At 41.0% G+C, this 24,936-nt stretch overlaps 1 protein-coding gene across 1 annotated transcript; it reads right to left on the bottom strand.

Moving 5' to 3' along the window:
- Positions 1 to 1,477: 1,477 nt before the first annotated feature.
- On the bottom strand, positions 1,478 to 24,020 carry TRIM47 (tripartite motif containing 47). Its single transcript, XM_015819117.1, has 6 exons — positions 23,352 to 24,020; positions 13,215 to 13,310; positions 11,184 to 11,414; positions 9,387 to 9,582; positions 5,834 to 5,908; positions 1,478 to 5,362 (listed from the first exon to the last, which is right to left on the bottom strand). Exons 1-6 carry the CDS (start codon positions 24,018 to 24,020, stop codon positions 4,737 to 4,739), a joined length of 1,893 nt encoding a protein of 630 aa, XP_015674603.1. The 3' UTR covers positions 1,478 to 4,736.
- Between the last annotated feature and the right edge of the window lie 916 nt (positions 24,021 to 24,936).

Here is a 24,936-nt window from a genome sequence, read left to right as displayed (position 1 = left end):
TGCCAGATGCTCTCAGGGCTCAAGTAAAAATGTGTAGTTTATTTCAGTTTGGCTCATTCTATTTCATTTCAGAACCTATTCTGTGGTTTATATAATACTGTGTAGTTTGTCACTCATACATATTTGCTTAGTCACATGAATAATGATTTTCACTTTAATTCTTATACATATTTGTGCTCTTCCTTAAAGGGGCCGTCCATCGATAATATAAACAATAATTTGGCATTGATGCCACATCCTCCTTTTTATACAACCAAGTTGACTTTCTTTTGATTTGTCTGTAAATGAGCAGGCAAGAGGCAAAAAGTCTGTTATCTTTCTGACACTTGACAGAAAGAATGTGGAGGCAGATAATTTTCCCATTCACAGGAAGTTTTGTCTTGTTGCCTGAACTAAGATCTCTTAGGCAACCTTATCATGAAACCCTGCCTCCATCCTTTTTTAGTTTTATAATCTATATAAAAATCCCTATTAGTCCTCTTGGGTTCCTATTATTCTTAGTGGGGAAGCTCACAGTGAAAACTAATTTGTGGTACCTTAAAGGCTTAACAATGATTATTGTATAAGCCTTCTAGTCTATTTTGAATTTCATTCAGTAATTCAAGGGAAGATTTACATACATAAAATCTATTTTATGTACATTTTGTGTATAAAATACAATAAAACCTCAATATTAAATATATTATTAAAATATATTTTAATATATATTAAAATACGTTTGCACTTTTTGCACTTTCCAAACTATTTCCAAATTATCACTCTTTACTAAATGGTTATACAATAATGCAATTTAAATTTCCTAGATACATTAAAAATAGGTTTTCAGCTGAGAAGACAAGTGGGAAAATGATTGAATAGTGAAGGAAAAAACAAGCAAACTCAAGAACCAATAGTGATATCGGTGAACGTGATGATGTCCAATGTACCTGGTGATATTATATAAGTGTTAATCTAAATAAGCTTCTAATATCTGATACAAGCAGGTAACTCACAGCATCTGCATATTATACATGTTTTGTCATTTGCCATTACCCCACTCCTATGGATCTCTCCAATTCTTAAAAAAATGCAGCATTTATATAATGGGAACATAACTTCTCTGCTGTTCTCATTGTATATAAAACATACATGCTTATACGAGAAGTTCAAGAGCATATATAATCTATTTGGTTTTACTCTTGTTGTGATACCAACAAGAATAATCGAATAATGCCCTCCTCTCCCATTTGCTGCTACAACGCTTTGGGGAGGACATTAAGTTAACCATTAATTATTAGTGTGAATGGAAAGAGAACAACTCATGATTTTTTGAGTCTGACCTTTTAGCTATCTCAATGATTTTGAACCATCAGATGTCATTAACCAGATTTTTAGTTTTCTCAAACACCAGAATTAACTCGCTCACTGTTTCATTTCATCCTCCTTCAACATTACTGTTTTTTTTACAATAAAATGGATTAAATCTGAAGGCCACATAAAGGTAGCAGAAAGCACATGGAACTGTTAGACAAGCTTGACTTTCAGTCTTTGCCACATAGAACAGGCATATATACTGCCAAAGCAAAATAAATAAAAGTGGTTTTGTGAACTACTTTTAATTCCAGTTTATTGTGGTTTATGCCATGGATTTTTATAACAAAATTTCCTGGCTGGCCCAGCTGTGGATAAAAAACATTTTTCCAAAGCTTTCTTCCAAACTAAATGCTCTGAGAACCTTGTGTACAAATGAAACCTTATAACCAGATGTGGAAGAATAATTAGGCAAGACCAGAATGTAATAAATGAGAACCTGAAATGTTAATTTTTAACCAGATTCTGACAAGATTTATGCTGCATCGTTCTGAAAACTTAGAATACCTGCTGTATTTGATGGTGTCAGAATAATTATCATGTGATTATAAATGATTTCATGCCCTAAGGTTTTGTATTGTTAATCTTTAACCAGGAAATATAAAGGAATTTCCAGTCTGCAGCCTCTCACTGGTGTCTAGCTTCCATATTTCCTTTTCATAACATTTGAGGCATTTGTATTATCAAACTTGGCAGCATGATTGATAAAATATAATGATGTAGTTTCCTGAGAAGCTGAAGCAGATGACTCAAAAAAAACCCCTACATTTTAAATCACCTTAATGCATTAAAAAAATTCAATTCTCATCCTGAATGGTTTTGAAAAAAGAAAATCCTGTCGCAGTCATACATATGACACAACTCTGTGTTTTGGTAGTATTTGAATCCAATTGAACAAACTTCTTCTCCCAAAAAATTAAGTGTGGCGTTGTTCCCATCAACCAGTTGTTCAGTAAATCACAAAATATAGTACTTTCCCCCTTACAATAGCTGCATTATAAAAATGAAGGAACAAAGTGTCTACCTCCCCTAGCTGGGATCATCTGCATGTACAGTAGATCCTCTCCTCACAGAACTGTGCCGTCTATCCTGTTAGGGACAATGAGATCTTCTCAACCATCCTGAGTGCCCCTTTGTCAATCCTGCAGTGATGGCTCCATCTATTTTATTAACTAACCAGCTTTAAATATTTAAAAAGTCCTAATTTCAAAGTAGAGTAAATTACATCTTACAAATTCCAATGTCAATGATACAGTATATCTTTATTAATCCCTGTAACCTTCCTAACACTAATCAATTGGGTATAAATTTAACATACTAAATTCCAGCATGTAATTCAATACGTACATCATATATGTATCATTTTTCCTTTACAGAAAGATGAAAATTTTATTTGAAAAAAAGAACACAACACATGTCTGCTTCAGGACTATGTTGCAGTGCTTTCGGAAGGACACACAAACTATAAGGCCTCACATTTTTTTTTAATGAAAGGGAAGAATATTTCAGTAGGGACCAGCAGCAAATAAAATGCTCTTACTAAATTAATTTCATAATTAATCAAATCTACTATACTTCCAGCTTGAATACAGGATATAATGGTATTTATTTTGTAAACAAAACACATTTGGGAAACAAATAATGTACTGATTAATACTGCAAAACCCTCTTGTAACAATGTAATCCCGAGATCATGAAATTAATGAAGTGGGCTAGCATTAGATTAATGCTTTAAAGAACAAAATTATGCTGTGATTGCAAAACAAAATCTCTCTAAATTTTCTCCTTGTTCAGTCCTAATTTACATTATACTCACAGCCTATAATCTTCTAGAAACAAAGGAATCCAATGGATGGTTTATTCAAACTCAACTGTCAATCCCATTCTAAACAAAACAATCTTTAAAAAGCCACAAAACAATTTTTAAAAAGCCTAAGCCTAAGGAAAAACTTGGGTCTCCCCATAGGTTAACTTGAAAAACTTTTTTTTAACAATAGCAGCTAGAATTTCCTCACCACTCCTGTATTCTATCAGCATGACTAAATTATGATAAATTTATAAATGTTTACAGTGTCTTCTTAGTATATTTGAAAGAATGGATTTTATACACTTGTATCCTTGTTATACCTGAAAGCTCAATCCCCATTCTCCATCTTAACCAAGGGTCTTTCTTCCATTGTACTTCCATGGATCTGTATTCAAAATACAGTGACAAAATACAGCAGAATATATCATAGAAGTAGGAACCTGCAGTCCCTCAGAGGCTGATAAGCCTCAATTTCCATCAGATTCAACGAGCCAGTGACTCCAGAGAGCTATTGAATCTCCATTTTTATAATATTTCTGTGCTTGTAAGATGCTTGTAAAGAAAAGAAAACTTGCAACCCAGTGTTTAAACGTTCTGCTCTCTTGTGCAGGTACTCATCTCTTGAGTACCTCATGTTCAGATCTGCAACTTAGTTTTTACTTTGTACACTTTTTAACCCAATATAAACAGGCATATATAGCATTAAAGCACAGTGTACACAGTATGCAATGTGACCATGATGGAAATATGCAGGAACCGTTGCCTAAACAAAAGTGACAGGAACACTTTTTAAGTCCAAAACAAGGAGATAACATTTGGAAGCTGCTCAGGCAAATGGCACCCTAATTCACTGAACTACAAAGAGGAGGTGGTATATTACAATCAGACTTGTCTCAATTATTATAGCCGATCTCAGTAAAAATTTTATCCTTCCTTTGGAGTTCATTTCTTGAACTGGTCTAACTAGTGGGGCTGACACACAGTCACAGATGCTCCATTTAATTTCAAAGTTATATTTCTAATATTTAGACTAGAATTTAGATTTAAGCTAAGAGTCAACTAAAGCTCCCCACAGCCCCCTACTATTTTTTTTTGCTATTATAATCCAAAACAAAGATACATTTGTTCATATATCCCATTTGCTATGACGTTAACAGTTGACACCACTGTTTTCTCCAGTTGTTGTTTTTTTTCCAAATGCAGTGGAAGAGCAGTATTCACCTAGCGACACATTGTGAAGATGAGTTTCGATGGTATTGTTGATTATTTATCCGTGTATTTCTTGTGAAACAGCACAGTCTCTGGAGATACCATTGGTTCATATAGATGAAATGGAGATGCCTTTTGCTTTAGATCAAGCCCTTTGTAAATGATCCCTAATTATTTTCCAAAAAAAAAATATGTTTTGCTGGAAAGTGCTTCTTTAAACTCTGATACTTATCAAATAAGTAAAAAAGTGCAGTAACAAGTATGATTAATTCGCCAACACTAACTCAGAAAGATGACACAGTGCTCCAGCAGACATGTCACAAACTTCCTACTTGTCAAATTCTTTATTCTTGGTCATGCATAGACCAAATTATCGCCGCTTAAGTACTGAAACACAGTCTTTCTTCAAAGGCCCGAGCTGCATGTGAGCATCTACACTTTCGAGAAAAAAGGCTGGCTTGAGGTTGTGCGTGAACAGTGTTGGAAACTGGTGGTTGATCTTATTCTGGAAAGGGTCAAAATGTCCCTTTTTGAAACGAGCCACTTTGAACTGCTGGAGACAAGTCATCTTGGAATCTTTGACTCCATAGAACGTCAGCACCTTCTCTGAATACTCCAAGTACACCCCAATAGTATGAAAAAATGGCTGCTGTATAACACAGTCAAATCCGCCAAACCACGCAACATAATTCTGGCCATTCCATTGTAGACAGCATGACTTCTCATTCCTGCCTAGGCGGCCCCGGTCATACGACTCCTGGGAGTTGAAGTTTTCAGTGATTATTCCAATGCTCACCCAACCATCTATGAGCTCCACTTCCCAGTAATAGTTGCCACGGTTCATCAGATTCTCGCCCAGTACTTGCTCACAGTTGATGAACCTGGTTGAAGTCTCAGGATAAGCAATGGGATTCAGCACACGCTTAGCCCCCTTCGTCCCAAAGAGTTGGATGAACTTGTCAGCAGTATCACTGTCCAAGTCAATTATGAATGCAGCTGTACAAAAGCAAATATATAAAGCTTGAAAATGATAAACAAGGAAGACACATGGCATAAGCATGCCCCCCCAAAAGCAGTGTTCTCATACTAAACCATGGCTTGATTAATCTTGATTTACCAAAGGGATGTTTAGAAATCCATATTTAATATTTGAAGAGGATGTTGCATTTTCAGAGTGGCAGGAGCATTTATTTTAAAATGCTAGTTACTGTATTTAAAATATTCATATACTACTTCCTATTTAGACATCTCAAAGTGGTTTACACTAAATATCAGCAAATAAAACAAAACTAGGTAACAATTAAAAACATACCTTTAAACATTACATAAAAGCTATAGTGCCAAAAAGTTAAATAAAGATATATCTCTGCAGACACCGCTGCTTAGAGTTTTGTATGATGTTTCAATCCATCAGCCAACAAAAAAGGCATGAAACCAAGAACAATACAGAAAACAGAATGTCCTTACATTTGAGAAAATAATCTCGTGATTCCAAACTGGCGGGATTGATGCTCCTTTCTGAAACCTGTGGTTCAATTGTCACTGTGAAAAGAAGAAGTTGTCATCAATATATACTTGTCAACATTGCAGAATTGAAAATATCATCACTATAAAGAAGCCTTTTGTCCCAAAGCAGTAACTACTTCCTGGTTTTAGAGGAAGGCAAATTGATATCCAGCCAGATGGGGCCATATCTTATGCCTTACATTTTGTGATCTTCGCAGAACATATACAGGCTTAAAAATCGCCTGCTACATAAAACACTTCTAGGAATGAAGGCAAATATACGTGTCCCAGGATAACGTTGCAGGATGCAATCTGGGTCGGTGAAATTCACTTTCTGGTGAGAGAGAAGTTCCCTGAGGATGGACTCCAGCATGAATCCGAAAGCTCGGAAGACTAACCTCTGGTCCTGGTGACTGACCCAGATTGGATCCTGAAACATTTTTCAGCTGATAATGCATCAGAGGAGAATAGCCGTATATGTTAACATGAAATCCTAATTCTAACACTGTATTGCGAATTCTGTATAACTCACACACTACAGTCAGGGACACCAGCAGGAAACTCAGTTAAGCTAGCAAGTTTTCCTTGATTCTATAAGCACTTGTCCCTTTCTATATAAAATGCACAACTTTTTTGGACTGGGCATAAGTGGTGGAGCCAATTTTCAAAGGACTCTGTGGGTCACTGCCAAGACTTTGGCGGAATCAAGAAACTCTAGAGCAATGGTGACGGAACCTATGGCACGGGTGCCAGAGGTGGCACTCAGAGCCCTCTCTGTGGGCACGTGCAGTCCTAGGCCTTCAGCTGGGTTTTATAAAACCTTTTCACTTTAGGCCTCCGCCGCCATGTGCAAAAAAAAAAAAAAAAAGGTTCAATCAGTCAATTTCAACTTCTCACAGGAAAAAAAAAGATCTTGCAAAGTTGGAATTGATTGATTGAACTTCTTAGTCCCACCCAGTCTGCTGTTATCACCACAGCCACGCCCACCCAATGGGCCACGCCCACCCAATGGGCCACATCCACCCGGCACTCGACGATGCATAAGTGGGTTTTGGGTTGCAGTTTGGGCACTCAGTCTCTAAAATGTTCGCCATCACTGCTCTAGAGTATTTATAGGAAAATCTCCATATTTCATGTTCCATTTTATGCTATGTGATTTCTAGCAGCTAAAAGAATTGCTAACCTGGTTTGTTTTTTTGAGAGCTAACAAGTATAGAGGATTATGGGAAAGTTTTGAATAAGATATGTGGCAAGTATTGGGAAAACATGACCTTAGCCTGGGAAAGACAAGAGAAAAACTCAACACGGTCCCACTTTGACTCTCTTTGGTATAAGGGAGAGGGGATGAGAAATGTCAGATTTTCAAGTGTCTATTAAGATAGCCTACAGTTTATCAATAGAGTGGAGAGCTACTTATTTCTTGTGCTGCTGTTTCCTGACTTGGCCTACATCCAAGGGCTGACACAGGCTCTGTGGAGTTTGCATGGAATCTGTTTTTACCATTTGCAGGGAAAAAAACTGCCTCACCCTGCTTTTTGCTTATTGGCCCGAGCAGATCTCTCAGAGAGAAAAATGCTTTTTCATAAAATCCATTTCCATTTTTGTCTTGCATATGATCAAACAAATGTACAAAACAGGATGTAAAGATGTGGGTGGGGTGGGAAGAGGAATGCAAACATTTTATTTTCCTTCTTCATGGAGTGTGGGTGATTACGTGGTCATGTGATCAAAATTCAGATTCTTGGCAACTGGTTCATATTTATGACAGTTGCAGGGGTCACATGATCCCCTCTTGTGACCTTCTGACAAGCAAAGTCGATCAGGAAGCCAGATTTACTTAACAACTGTGTTACTAACTTAAACCCTGCAGTGATTCACTTAACAACTGTGGCAAAAAAAATGTCATAAAAATGGGCAAAACTCACTTAACGAATGTTTTACTTAGCAACATAAATTTTTCAGTCAATTGTGGTTGCAACTCGAGGACTATCTGCAGTTCTACCTAAAGGTAATGGAAGGGGGGAATGTAATAATGCTGGCAAGATGGCGAGGTGACAATATATACTATAAAAAGCTCTGGCAATTCTTTTAGGTATTTCTATTTAATTCCCTACAGAAGATAAGTGTTTGTTAATTACGATTAAAATCCAAACTTCCCTGCCAGTGGCTGTCAGATGTGGAACAGCTCTAATGTAATAATGTTTTAAAGAGCTTACAAAGAAAACACAAACAACTGAGATTTCAAACTTAGAAATGAGCCAGCAATCTTCATATTCAACTGAACAAGCAACATGAACTTTGAATCTGTCAGGATAAGTCTCAAAATAACTAACAAATAAAAAAAGCTTTCTCTATTCTGTTATTTTGGATATAGTTCCCAAACCACCAGTAACCACACCTAGTGATGTCTATTTGTTGCTTGTTTATATATTTGAGTCATTTTTGAAACATCTGAATGCTATTAAAAGCCTAAATAACTAAGGCCACTTAGATTCTGCCTATTTTGCAATTTTTGTCAGTTGCACCTCTTCACAACACTTTTAAATGGTGCCTATCTTGCTTCTTTTCACTTTGAAAGATCGGCATTTCATTTTGATCTGCTAATCACAAATGCTAACTCAAAACTGTTTTTCTGCCCCTTCTATAGTGCCACAAGGGACTTAGAAAAATAAATTGCTCCCAATGGATTTGAATATCCTCCCCCATCTAAGTTCTAAAATAAAGACTTATCAAAATTCCACAGAATGGTTTACCATAAAAAGCAAAGCTTGCATGCCTCTGTTGCACAAGAAAAAGAATTAGTACTTTCGGGGGGAAAATCAGAGAGAAATATGAAAGCTATAAATATGAAACTCTGAAAAGTTGCATCAAAGGAAAGAAACAAGAATCTCACAGTGACAACAGTTGACAGACCTTCATGTAGATAACAACAAAACTGACATCTTAGGTCAAGTATTATGAATACTTTATCATAGTGTGCTGAATAAGCCACGAATTAAACAGGCAAACCCAATGAACTAAGCCAAATTGAACAAACCATACTGTGGCTTAGCACAGGGGTCTCCAACCTCTGGGCTGTGACCTATTTGGAACTGGCCGTGTGAGTGGCGGGCTGGCACACATGCACAGCTCTGTGCACGAGCAGCGGGCCAGCACGTGTGCACATGCAGACTAGCCCACCATTCATGAAACTCAAGCTACTCATGCATGTGCACTGGGCTGCTGCTTGCGTGGTCCAATTCCCCTCCCTCCCCCGGCAGTCAGGCCACCAAGCCACAAAGGTTGGGGACCACTAGCTTAGCATAATGGACAGACTCAGTGAATGGATGCCAGGCTCCACTGCTGATATAGAGCTCCTATTCCATAGCCACATAAAGATCCGGTACTTCAGTTGAAGGGCAACTCTTGAAGAATAAGAATTCTGCCTAAGTCTCAGCATGGAACACAAAGGGAGGGCTTCTTCCATTATGAGATAGGTGGTTATAAATATTCAATAAACCAATAAATTACAAACCTTCTGGTATCCCATGAAGAAAAGGTCCATTCTCACCCTTCCCTGACAGTTGGTCCCATTGGTTCTTGCAAATATTTCCCAGCAGCTCCTTCACAGCAAACACAGCCTGACTGGATTTAATAAAACTCAGCTCTCTGGGGAAGTCTGTACATGCAAGGTTTTTTTCCTCAGCTGCTATTTTTAATGCCTGGAATTCCTGGTCAAGAAAAACAAACAAGCAATTGTTTGACTATAAGGTCTATTCAGCAGACACAGCTCTTCTCAAGTCACTAACATTTAAAATCTCAATAAAGATGTGGCAGGAGATAGGGTGGGAGGAAGAAGAAGTATACACAGCTCTACTGCAGTGGTTCTCAACCTGTGGGTCGGGACCCCATTTGGGGTCGATCGACCATTTCACGGGGGTCGCCAAGCAAGGCTGTCCGCCATTTTTTTTGTCCGCCATTTTTTCCCCTTTTCCGGCGGGTGCCTTGGGCTGGGCCAGCTGGTGGTCGGCCTGCTCCGTCTCTGCCGCTTGCCAGCTACACCTCGGCCGGCGCAGGGGGCGGAAACACGCATGCGCGGCGCTCCTGGGTAGGGAAAGTCCTCGACTTACAACCGGTTGGGTAGTCCTCGACTTACGACCGGTTTAGTCCTCGACTTACGACCGGTTTAGTCCTCGACTTATGGTTGGGGTCACGGCATTAAAAAGGTTGAGAACCACTGCTCTACTGGCTGTAACTACTGCCACACTCTGTTCCTAGAACTTCATCTGGAACAGCATCAAATCCAAGAGAGGCTTCTTCTGATACTGTATGGCCCCTTTGCCTCCAAGAGTGAAAGAAACGAGGAAACACTTCCTAGTACAGATCTTGAGGGGACAGAACATGTGATCTTGGATGAATAAGAAGCAGACAAGTGGTGGGACAATAAAAGAAAAACAAACGCCAATGTAGGGGCACACTCATCCACTCATATGGAACCACCCCCTGGTAGATGCAAACTATTAAGCATACCATATTTCCCTGAAAATAATACCTACCCCAAAAATAAGACCTAACTTGATTTTTGGGGGTGGGCCTAATGTAAGCCCTACCCCAAACAGAAGCTCTACTTAAGAGCCTGAGCAGCTGACCGCCTGCCCATTCCGTCACACCACCTGATTGCTAGACACGAAGTGGGGGGAGGCAGGGGGAACTGTCCCACACGCCCCGCAATCACTTACCGTGCGAAGGACCCCCGTAGCCATGACACCCGACACCTGTCGTGCCTCGCAATGGTGGCATCGCAGACCCATCCAGAAGCCGTGTGGCTGCCGCCCACATGGGGCAGCAGACACACTGCTCCTGGACGGGGCTGTTTGTGTCGCCACCGCGAGGCGTGACAGGTATTGAGAAAAAAATAAGACATCCCCCAAAATAAGACCTAATGCCTCTTTTGGAGGCAAAAAAAATTGTAAGATTGGGTCTTATTTTTGGGAAAGCATGGTAGCATCCTTTTTCACTAGCTCTTTATATTAAAGACAAATGCACACAGCTCTTGCTGCCCTATGATTATATTGATGGAGACACTTGGATGCTATTTCACACAATGAGCTTTTTAGGTACCAACCAAACACATTTGTACTGTGCAAATAGATAGGGATATGGAGCTGGCTCTTGAGCAGGAGCTCCAGAGTTACTGCTGACCTTCTCTAGGGAGAGCTACTGGATCCTGGATGTTCCTAGTCTTGCCCAGGTGGAGAAGAGATACAGTGAAGCCTATGCTGTCTCTCTGCCAGCAGCTGAATCACCTACAACAATAATTCTTGGAGCATACCTGCAGGAAAGTGATGGTGTCCATGCTGGAGACTTTCTCCAGGTTCCGCTTGTGTTCCATCAGCAGGGCCCGTCGCTCTTCTTTCTGCCGCAGTTCCTCCCCTGCTCTGCCCAGCATGGCTCTTTCATCTACCTCAATGAAACTAAGCACTTCCTTCTTAAATGTTGCCAGGACCTTGGTGGCCTCAGCAAAGAGACTGCTGACCTTTTCCTTCTCCTTCTGAGCAGTAGCCTTAAAAAAAAAGATGGATTTATTCCAATAAAAATATTTTTGTCATATTATCATTGCCTAAAATGTAAATAAACCAAACACCTTTCCCAAATAAGAACAAATGGATTATCATGGGAAACCTACATTCAAGAAGTAGCCCGAGAAAATATAATATGGAACTCATCAAAAGAAAGAATTTTTTTTTTTACTAACAACTATGGGGAGAGTAGGCAACTAACAAGTTTTACCCTTCCTCCCAAACTCTGCACTCAGGTTTGGTTATTATAAAGAAGTAACTCAGCTTTCTAGTTGCTGAAGGTTCCAGAAGGCCTTCCACTGGTACAGCAATGATCCAGGAGGAGCAGGGCTGAAGATTTGGTGACTGTTTTTTAGAGCTTTCAAGCAGGTTAAAGACAGGAATGGGAACAGAAAGCTTCCTATCCTTATTCAGCTTTCCTGATCAGAGAAAAGTATGGCAAAATTGCTAATTTTTATAGATGTGATTCATTTGGGGGAAGTTTATGTGGGTAGGAACGAGGGCACATTTCCTGAACAGGGAAAAAGGGAGAGGGGAGACAAACAGTTGAAATTCAGCTATTTTGCTGCCAAATATAAGACAAATTATCTTCAGATGTCATTAGCAGCAGATGGAGGATTGTATGTAACCCATGAAGTCACCTTTACTTTTCAGTGATAAACACCAATCTCACCCACTAACTTGGTTCTTAAAAAGATACTCATTGGATGGAGTTTTTTCCCCCTAAAACAGGGGGATTTCATGAGAACATGCTGGAAAAGAAAAACATAAGTTGCTTCTCTCTGAATTTTTTTTAATAAAAGCTGCTCCTTAAGTTTTCTAAAAATTCATTTAGGGCTGTCTCTCTTGGCAAACTGAGTTCAGCTAAGGTCTTTGTGTGTTTCATTTCTTTCCTTGTCCTTCAGACTCACACACTTCTTTTCCATCACCCATTTTAATCATTTTTCCTAATTCAATTTACTGCGCTGTTCTCTTTACAGGCTAACCATATTGCTATAGAAAACTTAAAACTAGCATTAAAGTGGAATGTAAATGCTGAAAAAAGAAGAGAGGGATAAGAGAGCACTCCCCATCTCTTAATTATGACTAAGAAACTGGAAGAAATAAAAAAAACCAACCATGGCTGTTCTAGAAATACTGCAAAAAGTAGCAATTTGGGAATGGAATGTTCTGGAATTATCAGGAACATTCCATTCCCAAATTGAGGGAATTTTCACAAAGTTGTAGAGTTTTGCAATTTCTAAGAAATAGTATCCAAACCTTACTACATTTCATAAAATAAGGAAGCTTTTTCCCTGTCATGAAAGTTATCCATGAGCTTTATCTTTGCCCCACAGTAGTATTACTTTTCTATGGACATAGGGCCCAACTCCAGGGATCAAACATTAAACACTGTCACTATCTGCTATTCAGGGAAAGAAACCTCATGTGCTTCTGGTGCATTTGTAATTTAGTTCTCAGGAAAACATTTGCATAAGAAATGGTGGAGCAGTACAATTGTTATTTATTAATATGCAAATTAATTAATACAGAAAATCATAGAAGAGACATATAATCCCCAAGCGAACACTTCTTAAAGACAGCGTTCCTCAGATTTTCCAGATATGTTGGGACTGTGGTCTCTAGCATCCTGATAGTTGCCCCTTTCCTGAGAAGGATGGCCTATTTTTGTTACCTCTTCACAACAGACAATAAAGGGAAGAAAGTCTGTGGAAAGGAAAGGTTTCAGAGGAGGGTTCAACATTTTGCTTTTTACTGGGGATAAAATAAATATGGTGAAATACTTTGATGAGATCCACCATCCTCTTCATCTGCGCTATTGTGGCTCCCAGTTCATCCAGCTGATTTTCAATATTGTTCAGGAGTTTTGGCCTCTGAGCCTTTCAGACAGGAAAAAAAGGAGAGAGACTCAGAATCTCAACTTTATAGAAATTTACATTTCACAATTATTTTTGCACAATTTGTATAGAAATTGACATTTATAGTTCAATCATCACAACTACACACATATATTTTATAACTGTCCTGTTTTTCTAAAGATTAAAATAAATCCATTTACCTGGAGGTGCAAGATGCAGTCAGAGATCAGGTGTACGATTGCATTTTCCATTGTGTCTCATCTTTTTCTCTTTCCAAAGTCCTTATTATTGCTTATATACACAACCAAGTGCTCTAAAGCTCTCTTTCTCAATCTTACTTATTTTGTTTTTAAGTAATACAAACATAAAACAAACCCTCTGCGTGGTGAGCAACTCAAAATACATGGAGTTGATTTAGAGTTGAAATCATGATTGTCACAAATTACTTGGGCAAAAAGCATCGCTCACCTCCCTACAAGGCCTGTAAACCAGGCTAAATTTCCTCTTTCTTTATCACCCAGTATTTGTTATATTCTGATTGGAATTGAAAGGAACAAGTGCTGCATTTAGACCTCTCCTACTCCATGAGACCATGTGCTAGACCGAGATAAAAACCAGACCTGGACAGAGATAAAGAGCAAACCGAGTGGGCTGCCTTGAAAAGAACAATTGTTGCATTATCGAGAAAGAACCAGATCAGAATGAATCAACACCCTTTTTCTTATTAAAAAACAAGGAAATTAGAATGGTAGGAAGAGAGCTTATCTGCTGCTGCCATAATAACCCACTGATCTCTTAAAACAAAGCCAGGAGAGGAAAAGAAAGAGATTAAATGGTAAAGCACCCCAGGCTGCCCTTTTTTTAAACAGGTTCTGAAAACACAACTGTTTCCCAGATCGGTGACCAATGTACTCCTTAGTGATATATACTAACTATAAAGCCTAGAAAATATTTTGCTGCTATCATTAAAATAATACAGAAAAAAGGTCATGTTTGCTTGATACTGGTCTTGCATGAAGATAAGACTCCCTGGGGATCAAATTCAATTATGCATTTCTTGGAAATAACAAGGACTGCATCTTGCCACTGGATTTTCTGTTCAGTCCTAGGATTTCCTGGTGATTTTCCCATCCAAATCCTAAGTCTGTCCCTTGTTTCACTTTTCATCATCAGCCAGGATTAGCAGGTGCTGCCACCTGTTGTGGGTAACCAAACAGGTAGCAATTCTCTTAGGGAGAATTCTGAATTTTAGGTTGTTTCTGTATGTTTTATATGTCTCTTATACTCACTCATAAACTACCAAATTCTATTTCAGATTTATCTTTAAACTAAGACAACTTATTTAAGCCTTTCCAAATGCAGTCATCTCTGATTTTGAGCCAAAAGCCATCTATTTTTGCCAAACAGGAAGACCTTTGCTTCCTCTGTTCCACCAGGAGCGATAACATTTTATTCCCGCAAGAAAACAATTAATAGATATGTTCCTTTTCATTCATCAGCTTCAAACTGTTTTGGTTTCAGAGCTGGAGGCAATTTATGGCTCGCTGGCTTAGGAAAAAAGAATTGGTGTCTAGGATACAAAGGACTGTTTTATTTTAACTAAGAAAATGGTCCACCTATTCCAGTAATGCCTACCGTGATTAAAAATGGCTTTTCATAGCTTCATGCCAAAGTCTTTCCATGCGTTGCAACTCATGTTTCTATAATTAGAGCTGCTGGATAATCAACCCAAGAACTTCTACATGTCAAAGATATACAATACCACTGAATTATTAGCTTGCTCCTGGTAGGCCTCAGTTAGTGGCTGGAAGAATCCAGCCTCTTTTGGAAAATTTATCTGAACGGAATCAGGGATGCAGAAAATATAAGTAGGCAATTTATCAGACAAATATGAGAATCAGAAACAAGGAAAAATATCTTCTGAGAAGGCAGCATAGCAAGATATTATACAATGTTTGAGAGTTAACCAAGTATAAATTCTGAATTACTGTTCCTCCTTGTTCAGGGACATTCAACTATTTAGTTCCTAGATACCATTAGAGTAATAATCTAGTCATGTTTGTCTCAGTGGTAGCCAAGCAGTCTATACCAGAAGTACTAACCACATCACACTTGAATTCTCTCCCTTTGCCTGTCTTCTTGCAAGTTTCTGTTATCTGAAGTGAAAATGAAGTATAAAATCAAGATTTTAAACATAATTTAAAATTCTCAATCTTTCCAAAAAACTAGAAAAAACCCTGGGCGCCGGAAAATCCTAGTTATCATAGTAGTACATATCATAGCTATATAATTTGTGTCATGGCATTACCCGCTGGGGTCCTTTTTCACCAATACTATGATAACCACAGGCATTTGGTACAGCCTTCAGCAATCTTTTCATCTATAATATAAGCTTATTATAAAAAAAAGCTGATGATTGATTTTCCAAGTATATCAATAGCACTTGGATTTATATATTGCTTTACAGTGCTTTATAGCCCTCTCTAAGTGGTTTACAGAGTCAGCATATTGCCCCCAACAATCTGGGTTCTCAATCTGGTATCATACCCTTCCTATCATGTCCTTACATTTTTGGAGCACAATTCCCAACATTTGAGCTAGTCTGCCGGATGAGCAAATTCATCTGGACATCCAATAAAGTAGAAGGCAATGATATACATTAGAAGCAATGAAACAAATTTTCTTCTCTCTATATCTATGACTGCCTGTTTCTACTATAAAGGTTATAGTGATTTCCATCTCTATGCAGGAATACTTTCACCTTCCAAGGATGGTGGAAGGTGTCAGTGTGTATAATATAACCCCTTGAAATTATATTAATCAGTTTTACAACCCCGCCTTTTGTACAGAAGCTCAGTGTAATGTATATAATGTACTATACACTAGTGGAGGTATCCTTCTCCTCCATTAGGAGGTAAGTTGGGCCAAGAGCATGACTAACCCCAAATCACCCAGTTTCTGTGGCTGAGGATGAACTGGGTCTCCCCACTCCTAATCCAATATTTAACCACTACACCATACTGGTACCTAGGTGTGGCCAATTGAGAAACTCACCAACACTTGATTCCCCGATTCCCTGTTAATGCATTCTTTGTTTTAATGACTTGTGAAAGTACTCCCTAAAAACCTTTCCAAGTTTAGCAATCCTTCCAAAGTAGTCCAGCACGCCCACAGAATGTTTGGAAATGGGATTTCCCAAGTAACACTTTAGAATGATTTAAACTAAAACTGACAGGAGTTTAGTCAGAGCCATCTGGGAAGGGGAGTGTCTGAAAAAAAATAACGCCAGTAGTGCAATCTGAAAGACAAACGGACCAAGGACTGGAACCTGGGAGAAAAGCCAACGGAAATAAAGGACCTGGATTGAGACACTGTGGGAAAGAGCTAAAGGGAAGGAATGAACTCCTGCTGCCATCACACTGAAGTAAAGCTATCAGACTAGGCTGGACCCAATTAGCATCAGATGGAAATAATCACAAGCTATGGCTTCCCTGCTCCTTGTTTTCTTCGGCTTTCTTTCCAAATCCAAACAAAATAGATTACTTTTATGTGTATGGTTTGGCAAGCCAGGCACAAATCACCAGAAGTTCAAATAAACTTCGGTCTTTGCACTAGAAAGACCTTTCTGATAGTTTGAAACACTAATTTCTGGCTTCTCTTGATCCCCAAACAATTCTTTCTAGGGAGGACTGTTGAAAGCTAAGTATTCAACCTCTCTTTTTCCTTCCAAATAACTTCCTGAGTAAAATCACCTTCGTATGCTTTTCCCCAAAACTAGGAGGTGACCTCAAAAAGGCGCTCAGGACTGATCTCTCTATCATGTCATGGCTGGGTACTCACAGGATGCTAAACAAACCTGATTGTGGGTGGCTTAACTTGCATGACCCAGACTATCATCTAAACTTGCATCTAATGATTTATTTTTGAAAATAACCAAATGCCATAGATTACTGCTTAAGAAGATATCAATATGATATTAAAAATTGCAGTTCTGATGGTACTATAGTCCTGACAGTTCTTTTCCCTGATTAACTCTGTAGTCCTTACCTCCTGGGAAGTCCTTCCTTTTCAAATTGTTCCTATCCATATAGTGCTTCATCCAGTTATATACATTCCAAACTTTTTAGACAATACTTTAACACAGTGGTTCTCAACCTTTTTAATGCCGCGACCCCAACTGGTCGTAAGTCGAGGACTTTCCCTGCCCGGGAGCCCCGCGCATGCGTGGTTCCGCCCCCTGCGCCGGCCGAGGCATAGCTGGCAAGCGGCAGAGACGGAGCAGGCCGACCACCAGCTGGCCCAGCCCAAGGGAGGTAAGGCACCCGCCGGAAAAGGGGAAAAAAATGGTGGACAAAAAAAATGGTGGACAAAAAAAATGGCGGACAGCCTTGCTTGGCGACCCCCGTGAAATGGTCGATCGACCCCAAATGGGGTCCCGACCCACAGGTTGAGAACCACTGCTTTAACACTTTTTAGATTTTAACGTTCTTCTTCTCTAGAAGCCATTTTTTACACCTTTATCACCTAACCTTTCTGCATTAGAATAATATTCTTTTACAATATCACCTACCTTCTAATAAAACAGATATATGATTCAATATTAGTCTGTGTGAAATAGATACTATTGCCCTAGTTTAATGCAAACATCCACTAGCATGCCTTTTCTCTAAACTGAAATTCAACATGATCTGTACAGAGTTGCTTGTACAGCTGGGAAAAGGTTTAATGGAATTAGCAGCATAATAAAAATACCACAATGGTTGTGACTGACATCCGTTGGCTAGTTCCTATGTTTAATATTTCTTTTCTATGTCAAGTCAGTTTTGGATTTTTTATTCATATTTTTTCAATGTATATAAATGGATGCATATCTTTACACATCCATTCACAGCCCAATCTTAGAATCTTGTCTATTCAAATTTCTACCTAGATATTTATTCCCTTACAGGTTAGTAAAGTCAGCACTATTTTAAATGGAAAATAATAGCGCAAAATTTCATTTCAGAGGAAAATTGACTACACCCAATTTTCCCCCCCCAATTTGTTCCAGTCATTGTGACTTTTGTATTTACTGGCTGCAATTCAGAACTCAGAGGCTTTTTCCCTCCCAAGCACAGTTTTCCCATTCATCATTAACTACCTTGCACAGGGCCAAACCCAAGGCTCTGTGACTGCAAATATTTCCATATAAGTTAGTGTGCAGTTGCTTTTGCCCTAAACAAAAATTATTGCTGCAACTGAATAATCTGATAAAAATCCCCAAAGACTGCAGTCTAAAACATGTGATCACAGGTATCTAAGTCCTCCTGGGTGCTTGCTAGGTATTAAAAAAAAACATTTTAATTTAAAAATGGGAAGCCCACATGCTGCAAAGCAAAAGTCTCCAGCAGCATACTGAGTCCCAAGAATGCTTTCAGGCCCTTCAAAGGCACCATAAACTTTCAAAGCCACATAGGGTTGGAAGGGACCTTGAGTCCAAACTGCTGCTGGAGGCAGGAATCCTCAGACCATAATAAATTAAATTTATTATTATTATTATTATTATTATTATTATTATTATTATTATCCCAATCAAATGGATGTCCTGAAAAACTCCACGGTGGATCCCCAACCCATGACTTCAGGAAGCACGCTTTTCTATTGATTAATCGCTCTTCAAGTTGAGTTTGGATCTTTATTTGTAAACAATTGTTTGGACATTAGTTCTGCCCTATCGTTGGGTTCTATGGAGAACACAGCTACCCCCTATTCCCTGTGACAGCCTTTTTTTGCATTAGAAGACTGTTGTCGTTTCTTCCATTGGCCTTCTCTTTTTTAGGCCACACATACCATGTTCTTTTCTTAGAAAATAAAATACTGCAGCTCAATGCCCAGGGTCTAGGGTTTTGGTTTTTTTGGAAATATGCCAAGGAACAAATCTAAGGTAAGCAAGAATAATTTGTAGTATAGAGTAACTATTCATGACCCTAATAGGAATTATTTTGTGAATTAGCTTCCCTTATCCTGCTTGGGCATTTTTACAGGGATAGCCATTACATTCTCAAAATTCCAAGTGGGCCCAGTAGCTCACAAAACGTTGTTTTTCTTTGCAATTCCCTAGCTGTATTCCACCTCTTTCATAATTAGCTTTGGCCATTCTACTAGCAACTGTTTAGGTCACCTGTGCTCCGTTGTCATACACAGATAATCTACAATAACTTTAACACCATGCTGTACTTCCCATGAACAGGTGAGCAAGAGAGTCTTCCATCATATTTTGTGCCTACCATCATGCTTCTCCTATGCCTTCATAGCAGAATTCCTTCATGGATGATCTCCCAGTTTGTTGCATTACAACTCACTATCCTTGGGCAGCATGTTGGGGGCAGGGGGGATGATGAGAGCTATAGCTCAACCCATTTCAAGAGCACCAGCTTTGGAGTGCTTTTATCGGTGATATTTGGTGAAAAAATATCTTTTTTATTTAAATCTATTGATATAGTTGCCCACCCGGCAAATGAAACTCTAAGCAGCTAACAAATGCAAAGTTATAAAAGAACATCCAATTCAAATAGAAAATGGCAACAAAAGAAGCCTAATCAACAAACATATCATGGGCTCAATTAATATCCTGACCCCCTAAGCCAGTGGTGGTGAACCTATGGCACGCGTGCCGGAGGCGGCACTCAGAGCCCTTTCTGTGGGCACACGCGCCATGCCTCGGAGATGGCAACCGTCCCTCTTCAACCAGCCTCCCGCTAACTGGCCGAGGTCCCACATGGCCAGATGCATCCCAGCACCCATGTGCTCGCTGGCCTGTGTGTGCAGGGGCCGATGGTGTCAGGCAGCAGCCGCCCCGGCCCCTGCCTCACCTTTCCCTGTGACAATGGCACCCCTGCCCTGCCTCGCCTTGCCTCGCCTCACCCCGCAGGACGAGTCTCCTGCCCACCACCCCACCTGCCAGAGACCCCCTGGATCTCCCCCAACCCTGCCCGGCCCCCACAGACATCCCTCCCCACGAGCAACATCAAGATGATCACACCCACATGGCCACACCCACCCAATCTGCCATGACCACCACAGCCATGCCCATCCAGTGGGCCACGCCCACCTGGCACTCGGCAATAAATACGTGGGTTTTGGGTTGCAGTTTGGGCACTCGGTCTCTAAAAGGTTCGCCATCACTGCCCTAAGCCAATAAAAGGGCTTTCCAAAAGGCCATGCAGGGCCAGGGGTTTATACCTCTATGCCTTAATCTTGCTTTGTAACACTTATTCCATCCATCCTTGGGCACTCTGTGTTCATCATGCAAGTCCACAGAGCTGCTTTATACAAAGATCAACTTCTTAGCTCTCCCAAGGCCTCTGGCAGTCAATCTTTCCCGGCTAGGCTAATCAACTTTCCTTTTACAGATAATGTCAGGATTGAAACCTGCTGCCTTCTTTAATTTATACTTTGCCTTAAAGTGTAACCCCTTTCATTTATTTTAAGTTATTAAAAATATATTGAAATAACTACAAACCCTGCCCTGGAAAAGCATAAATAGCAATAAGCAAAAGAGAAAATTGAAAAATTATATACTGACTGACCCAAATTCAATCTTGCAATTATAAAACATTTAGACAAGTCATCTGAATATCAACTATTAACCAATATATGGTACAGAAGTGAGCAATCAGTGACAGGAGTGAGGAGGACAGTATGGGACCCAGTGTGGTAGGAAGCAGGCCCAAGGCCTGCAGGGAGCTGGAGGATGGGGGCAGGATTGGGGTGTATATCAAACCTGACTCGACTCCATAGTTGCCTGTACCTGCTTTTGTTCACAGCTTCGCCAAACAGAGAAGAGAATTCCTACCAATAGAGGGAAGCTATGGAATGCAAGTGAACTGTCTGTTGCCAGGACGATGTTATCTAATGAGGCCAAGTGATGAAGAATGTTTTGACTGAAGCAGACAGATTTTCCCAAAGCAAAAAAACTGAACTCAATTGAACTGTGGGTGGCCTGGAGTGGAAAAGGAAGTTATCTATGTGGGTTTTCATGGGAAAAATCCCAGAACTGACTTTGCTTCTGCAGTATTTAGATGGATTTTTTCAATAAAGCTACACTCTTGGTTAATCTAAAAAGCTGGGAGTTTTTTTATTGAATGTGCTAAATGGGATGGTGGTGGGGAAGGGAAAGATAGGTGAAGGGGCAATGCAATATCCCTGTAGTTCAGTGGTTCTCAACCTGTGGGTCGGGACCCCATTTGGGGTCGACCGACCATTTCACGGGGGTCGCCAAGCAAGGCTGTCTGCCATTTTTTTGTCCGCCATTTTTTCCCCTTTTCCGGCGGGTGCCTTACCTCCCTTGGGCTGGGCCAGCTGGTGGTCAGCCTGCTCCGTCTCTGCCACTTGCCAGCTACGCCTCGGCCGGCGCAGGGGGCGGAACCACGCATGCGCGGCGCTCCCGGGCAGGGAAAGTCCTCGACTTACGACCGGTTGGGTAGTCCTTGACTTACAACCGGTTTAGTCCTCGACTTACAACCGGTTGGGGGTCGCGGCATTAAAAAGGTTGAGAACCACTGCTGTAGTTGGACATAAGAGAGAATCCACCCAAATGTTGTTCAAGGGCCCATGGGGATTCTGCAATGACTTTAATTTCAAAACCAGATTATAGGTAGCTTTTCGGGGAGGGGGGGTGCTATAACTTCAAATGGTCATTAAATGATTGGCCATAAATCAGGGATTACCCATATGACCATCTCAAATTAAAATTAAAATAAAAACAAAAAATCTGCTCCCTAATTTGAGAGACTATAGTTCCTTCATGATGCCAAATGTTCCTTGTACCCCTCCTTTCAACATGGCAGATATGTAATTCCCCAGAACTTTTACCCCTAAACCTCTTGCTTCTCTCTTAAGTTATGTATATAATGATTATCAAGAATCATGTGATAGTCACTCCAAGAATGGCTTTGCAATGAAACATTACAGAGTGGAATTATGGTTCTCATGAAGCTCATTCATTCCCATTTACAGTTGACTCAGACCAGCAAAAGGGATGCCCTATGTCACAGCAGATTATTTGTGAGCCCAAAAAATATAAAATGCCCTTTGATTTCTCCCTTCCCCTTTTACTCTGTTCAACTTGTGGTTCCCCTACCTTGGTAAGACAGTCAATTTTGTAAACCCGATTTCCCTAATGTGGAGCCCTGCATTCAAGTGGGAATTGCTATTCCCAGGATTTCCATTCCGGTTGGTTTGGACCAAACATGCTTGGAAATCAGGTTGAAGAGAATCTTTAACTTAATTAAATCAGCTGCCTACATTAAGCAGGATCCTGCACCCAATATTAGTCTCAGTATCTAAATCTAACTCTAACCCATTATCTATTGGATAAAAGATTCTCTGTCTGGTCAGCCTTATATAATGAAAAGTAAAGGGAAGGGGTCAATTTCATCCAAGACTAACTGGCCTGTTTGGGTTCCAAGACTGAGCAGAATGCTTTCCCATTCTTTATCCAACAAAAAAGCTCCCAAACAGCCAGGAACCCATTCCTCTCTTTTTCACAAACTTAACTATAAACATCTCCTAATCATCTCTCTTAGAACAATTACAGCCTTCCTCAAAATCCCTAAACTTTGGTAGGTAAAACATTAACCATTAAACGTTTCTTCTCTTAAAAATTAAGCAGCAGAAATGTACTTCTGACCATCTGCAAACTATCTTTCATTCCTCTTTGGCTGAACGAGCCCATACCCTTAAAGTGGATATAGGTTTTTATCAGGTGGACTTTGAGACAGGTTTGGCAGTCCTCTTCCACTGCGGATTCTCGAAATTCCCCAACTCCTGCTTTCCAATCTGTATTGTTTTTCTTTCTACCCCCACTCCTAACTACGCTCCTAAATCCTAACACGTCCAGCAAAAATTTCACACGTCCAGCGCCGGTCGCCGCCAGTGTGCTTATTCTGAGGCTGGAAATTGCGAGCGCAGCTTAAGAGGCTTGTCCCACCGGCCCCGTCCAGGTTGCGCCCTCCGTCGCTCCTCTGGAATCAAGAGTGCACAAAGGAGCCCCTTTGTACCCCCGACGACAGCCCTACCCACCTCCACGTGTTCCTGCTCCACCTCCACGGCCACCACCTCGTGGCTCCGATGCTCCTGGGTCCGGCAGAGTTGGCAGATGCAGCTGTGGTCGGTCCGGCAAAAGCTCTCCAAGGGCTTGAGGTGCAACTTGCAGAGGCTCTCCTCGATGTGCCGCAACGGCGGAACCAGCCGGTGGCTTTGGAAAGCCGGGCTTTTCAGATGAGGCTGCAAGTGGGGGGTGCAGAAGGACGCCAAGCACACCAAGCACGACTTGGCCGCTTCAGCCCTCTTCTCCCCATCGGTGCAGAAGTCGCAAAGCACCTCCTCGATCTGGGCATCGCCGTTGCCCGGAGCGCGCGGCTCCGACGTTTCCTCGGGTGCCATAGCCAGGCCCGGACTGCTAGGCGAGGGCTGTCGGAGCTGCAACAATTCCGCCAGGGTGTGGTTCTTACGGAGCGAGAGGTCGGCTGGGAAGGATTCCTGGCAGAGGGGGCAGCGGGAGGCACTTGGTCCTCCGGCTCCTGTAACGCCCCCGGGGTGATGCCTGTGAGCCCCGATGCACTCCAAGCAGAAGTTGTGGCCGCAAGGAGTGGTGACCGGGTCCTTCAGAGAGTCTAGGCAAATGGGGCAACCGAAAGGACCTTCCTGAAAGTTGGGAGAGAAGCTAATGGGGCCAGAGCCCGCGTCCATGCTGCTGAAGTCAGCTAGCAGACGAAGAGCGCGACGCTGGGTTGTTGGCCCCTTTCCCCGAGGCAGGGCAGGACTGGGGGCTGGAAGCGCCAACTCCGCCCATCGGGAACTCAGGCCGACAACGGGCAGCCGCGGCCAGCCCCCAAAGGCCAGCGAGGGGCCGCTTCCGTGCGCGGCGTTTCTCTGCAAAGGGCGACTTAGACCAGAGGCAGCGCCTGCTTTTATCCGCCCGCCTCGGTTAGAAGAAAAATAAAAGCGCCGCTCCTCCTGGAGGCGCGCGAAATGAACCCGCGTCAAGCTTTTTCCCGCCCTTCCTATTCTAGTTAAAAACGTGTGAGTAATTGTGAAACAATCCCAGGGGTGTTTCGGAACTTGGGAAGCTGACCGTTCCCGCCTCCGCGCCGCCGTCGAATTTTCCAAACAGGACACGATTGCGTCATTTTACTCCTCTCAAGTCCCGTCCATTTCAGCAGCAGATAGCCGGGTGATAACACTTAGCGAGGGTATTAGTGTTAGGAATAAAATTTTAGAATAAAAATTAAAATTAAGTGACACGTACTCTGTAAAATTTCTACACGCAGACAGTAAGATTTCTACACAAAATTTCTACATGTACACGTACCTTGTAAGAGTTCTGCACGTAGGCTATAGGATTTCCACACTGAGCTATAGGATTTCATGTTAAAGTACATATAAGGGAATAGGTGAAGCAAAATAGTAAGGGGCAGGGATAATGTATTTTGTTTAGGCGATCCTGATAAGATTGTAACCTCAGTGGAGGGGCCAAGGCGTCGGGATAGAATGTATATAATGTGTGTCTTTGTTGTGACTAGGTGTGGCTCAAATATTTATTTGGAGTCCACCACGCTTTGCAAACCGTTGTATCCAATAAATCTCTGTCTAATTTCAACTTGCT

This window comes from Protobothrops mucrosquamatus, unplaced genomic scaffold (assembly GCF_001527695.2).
Source record: "Protobothrops mucrosquamatus isolate PMUCROS unplaced genomic scaffold, P.Mucros_1.0 scaffold_146, whole genome shotgun sequence".
Classification (NCBI taxonomy): domain Eukaryota; kingdom Metazoa; phylum Chordata; class Lepidosauria; order Squamata; family Viperidae; genus Protobothrops; species Protobothrops mucrosquamatus.
Note: the sequence above shows the minus strand (reverse complement) of the source record. Positions and strands in the feature narration are given on the sequence as shown.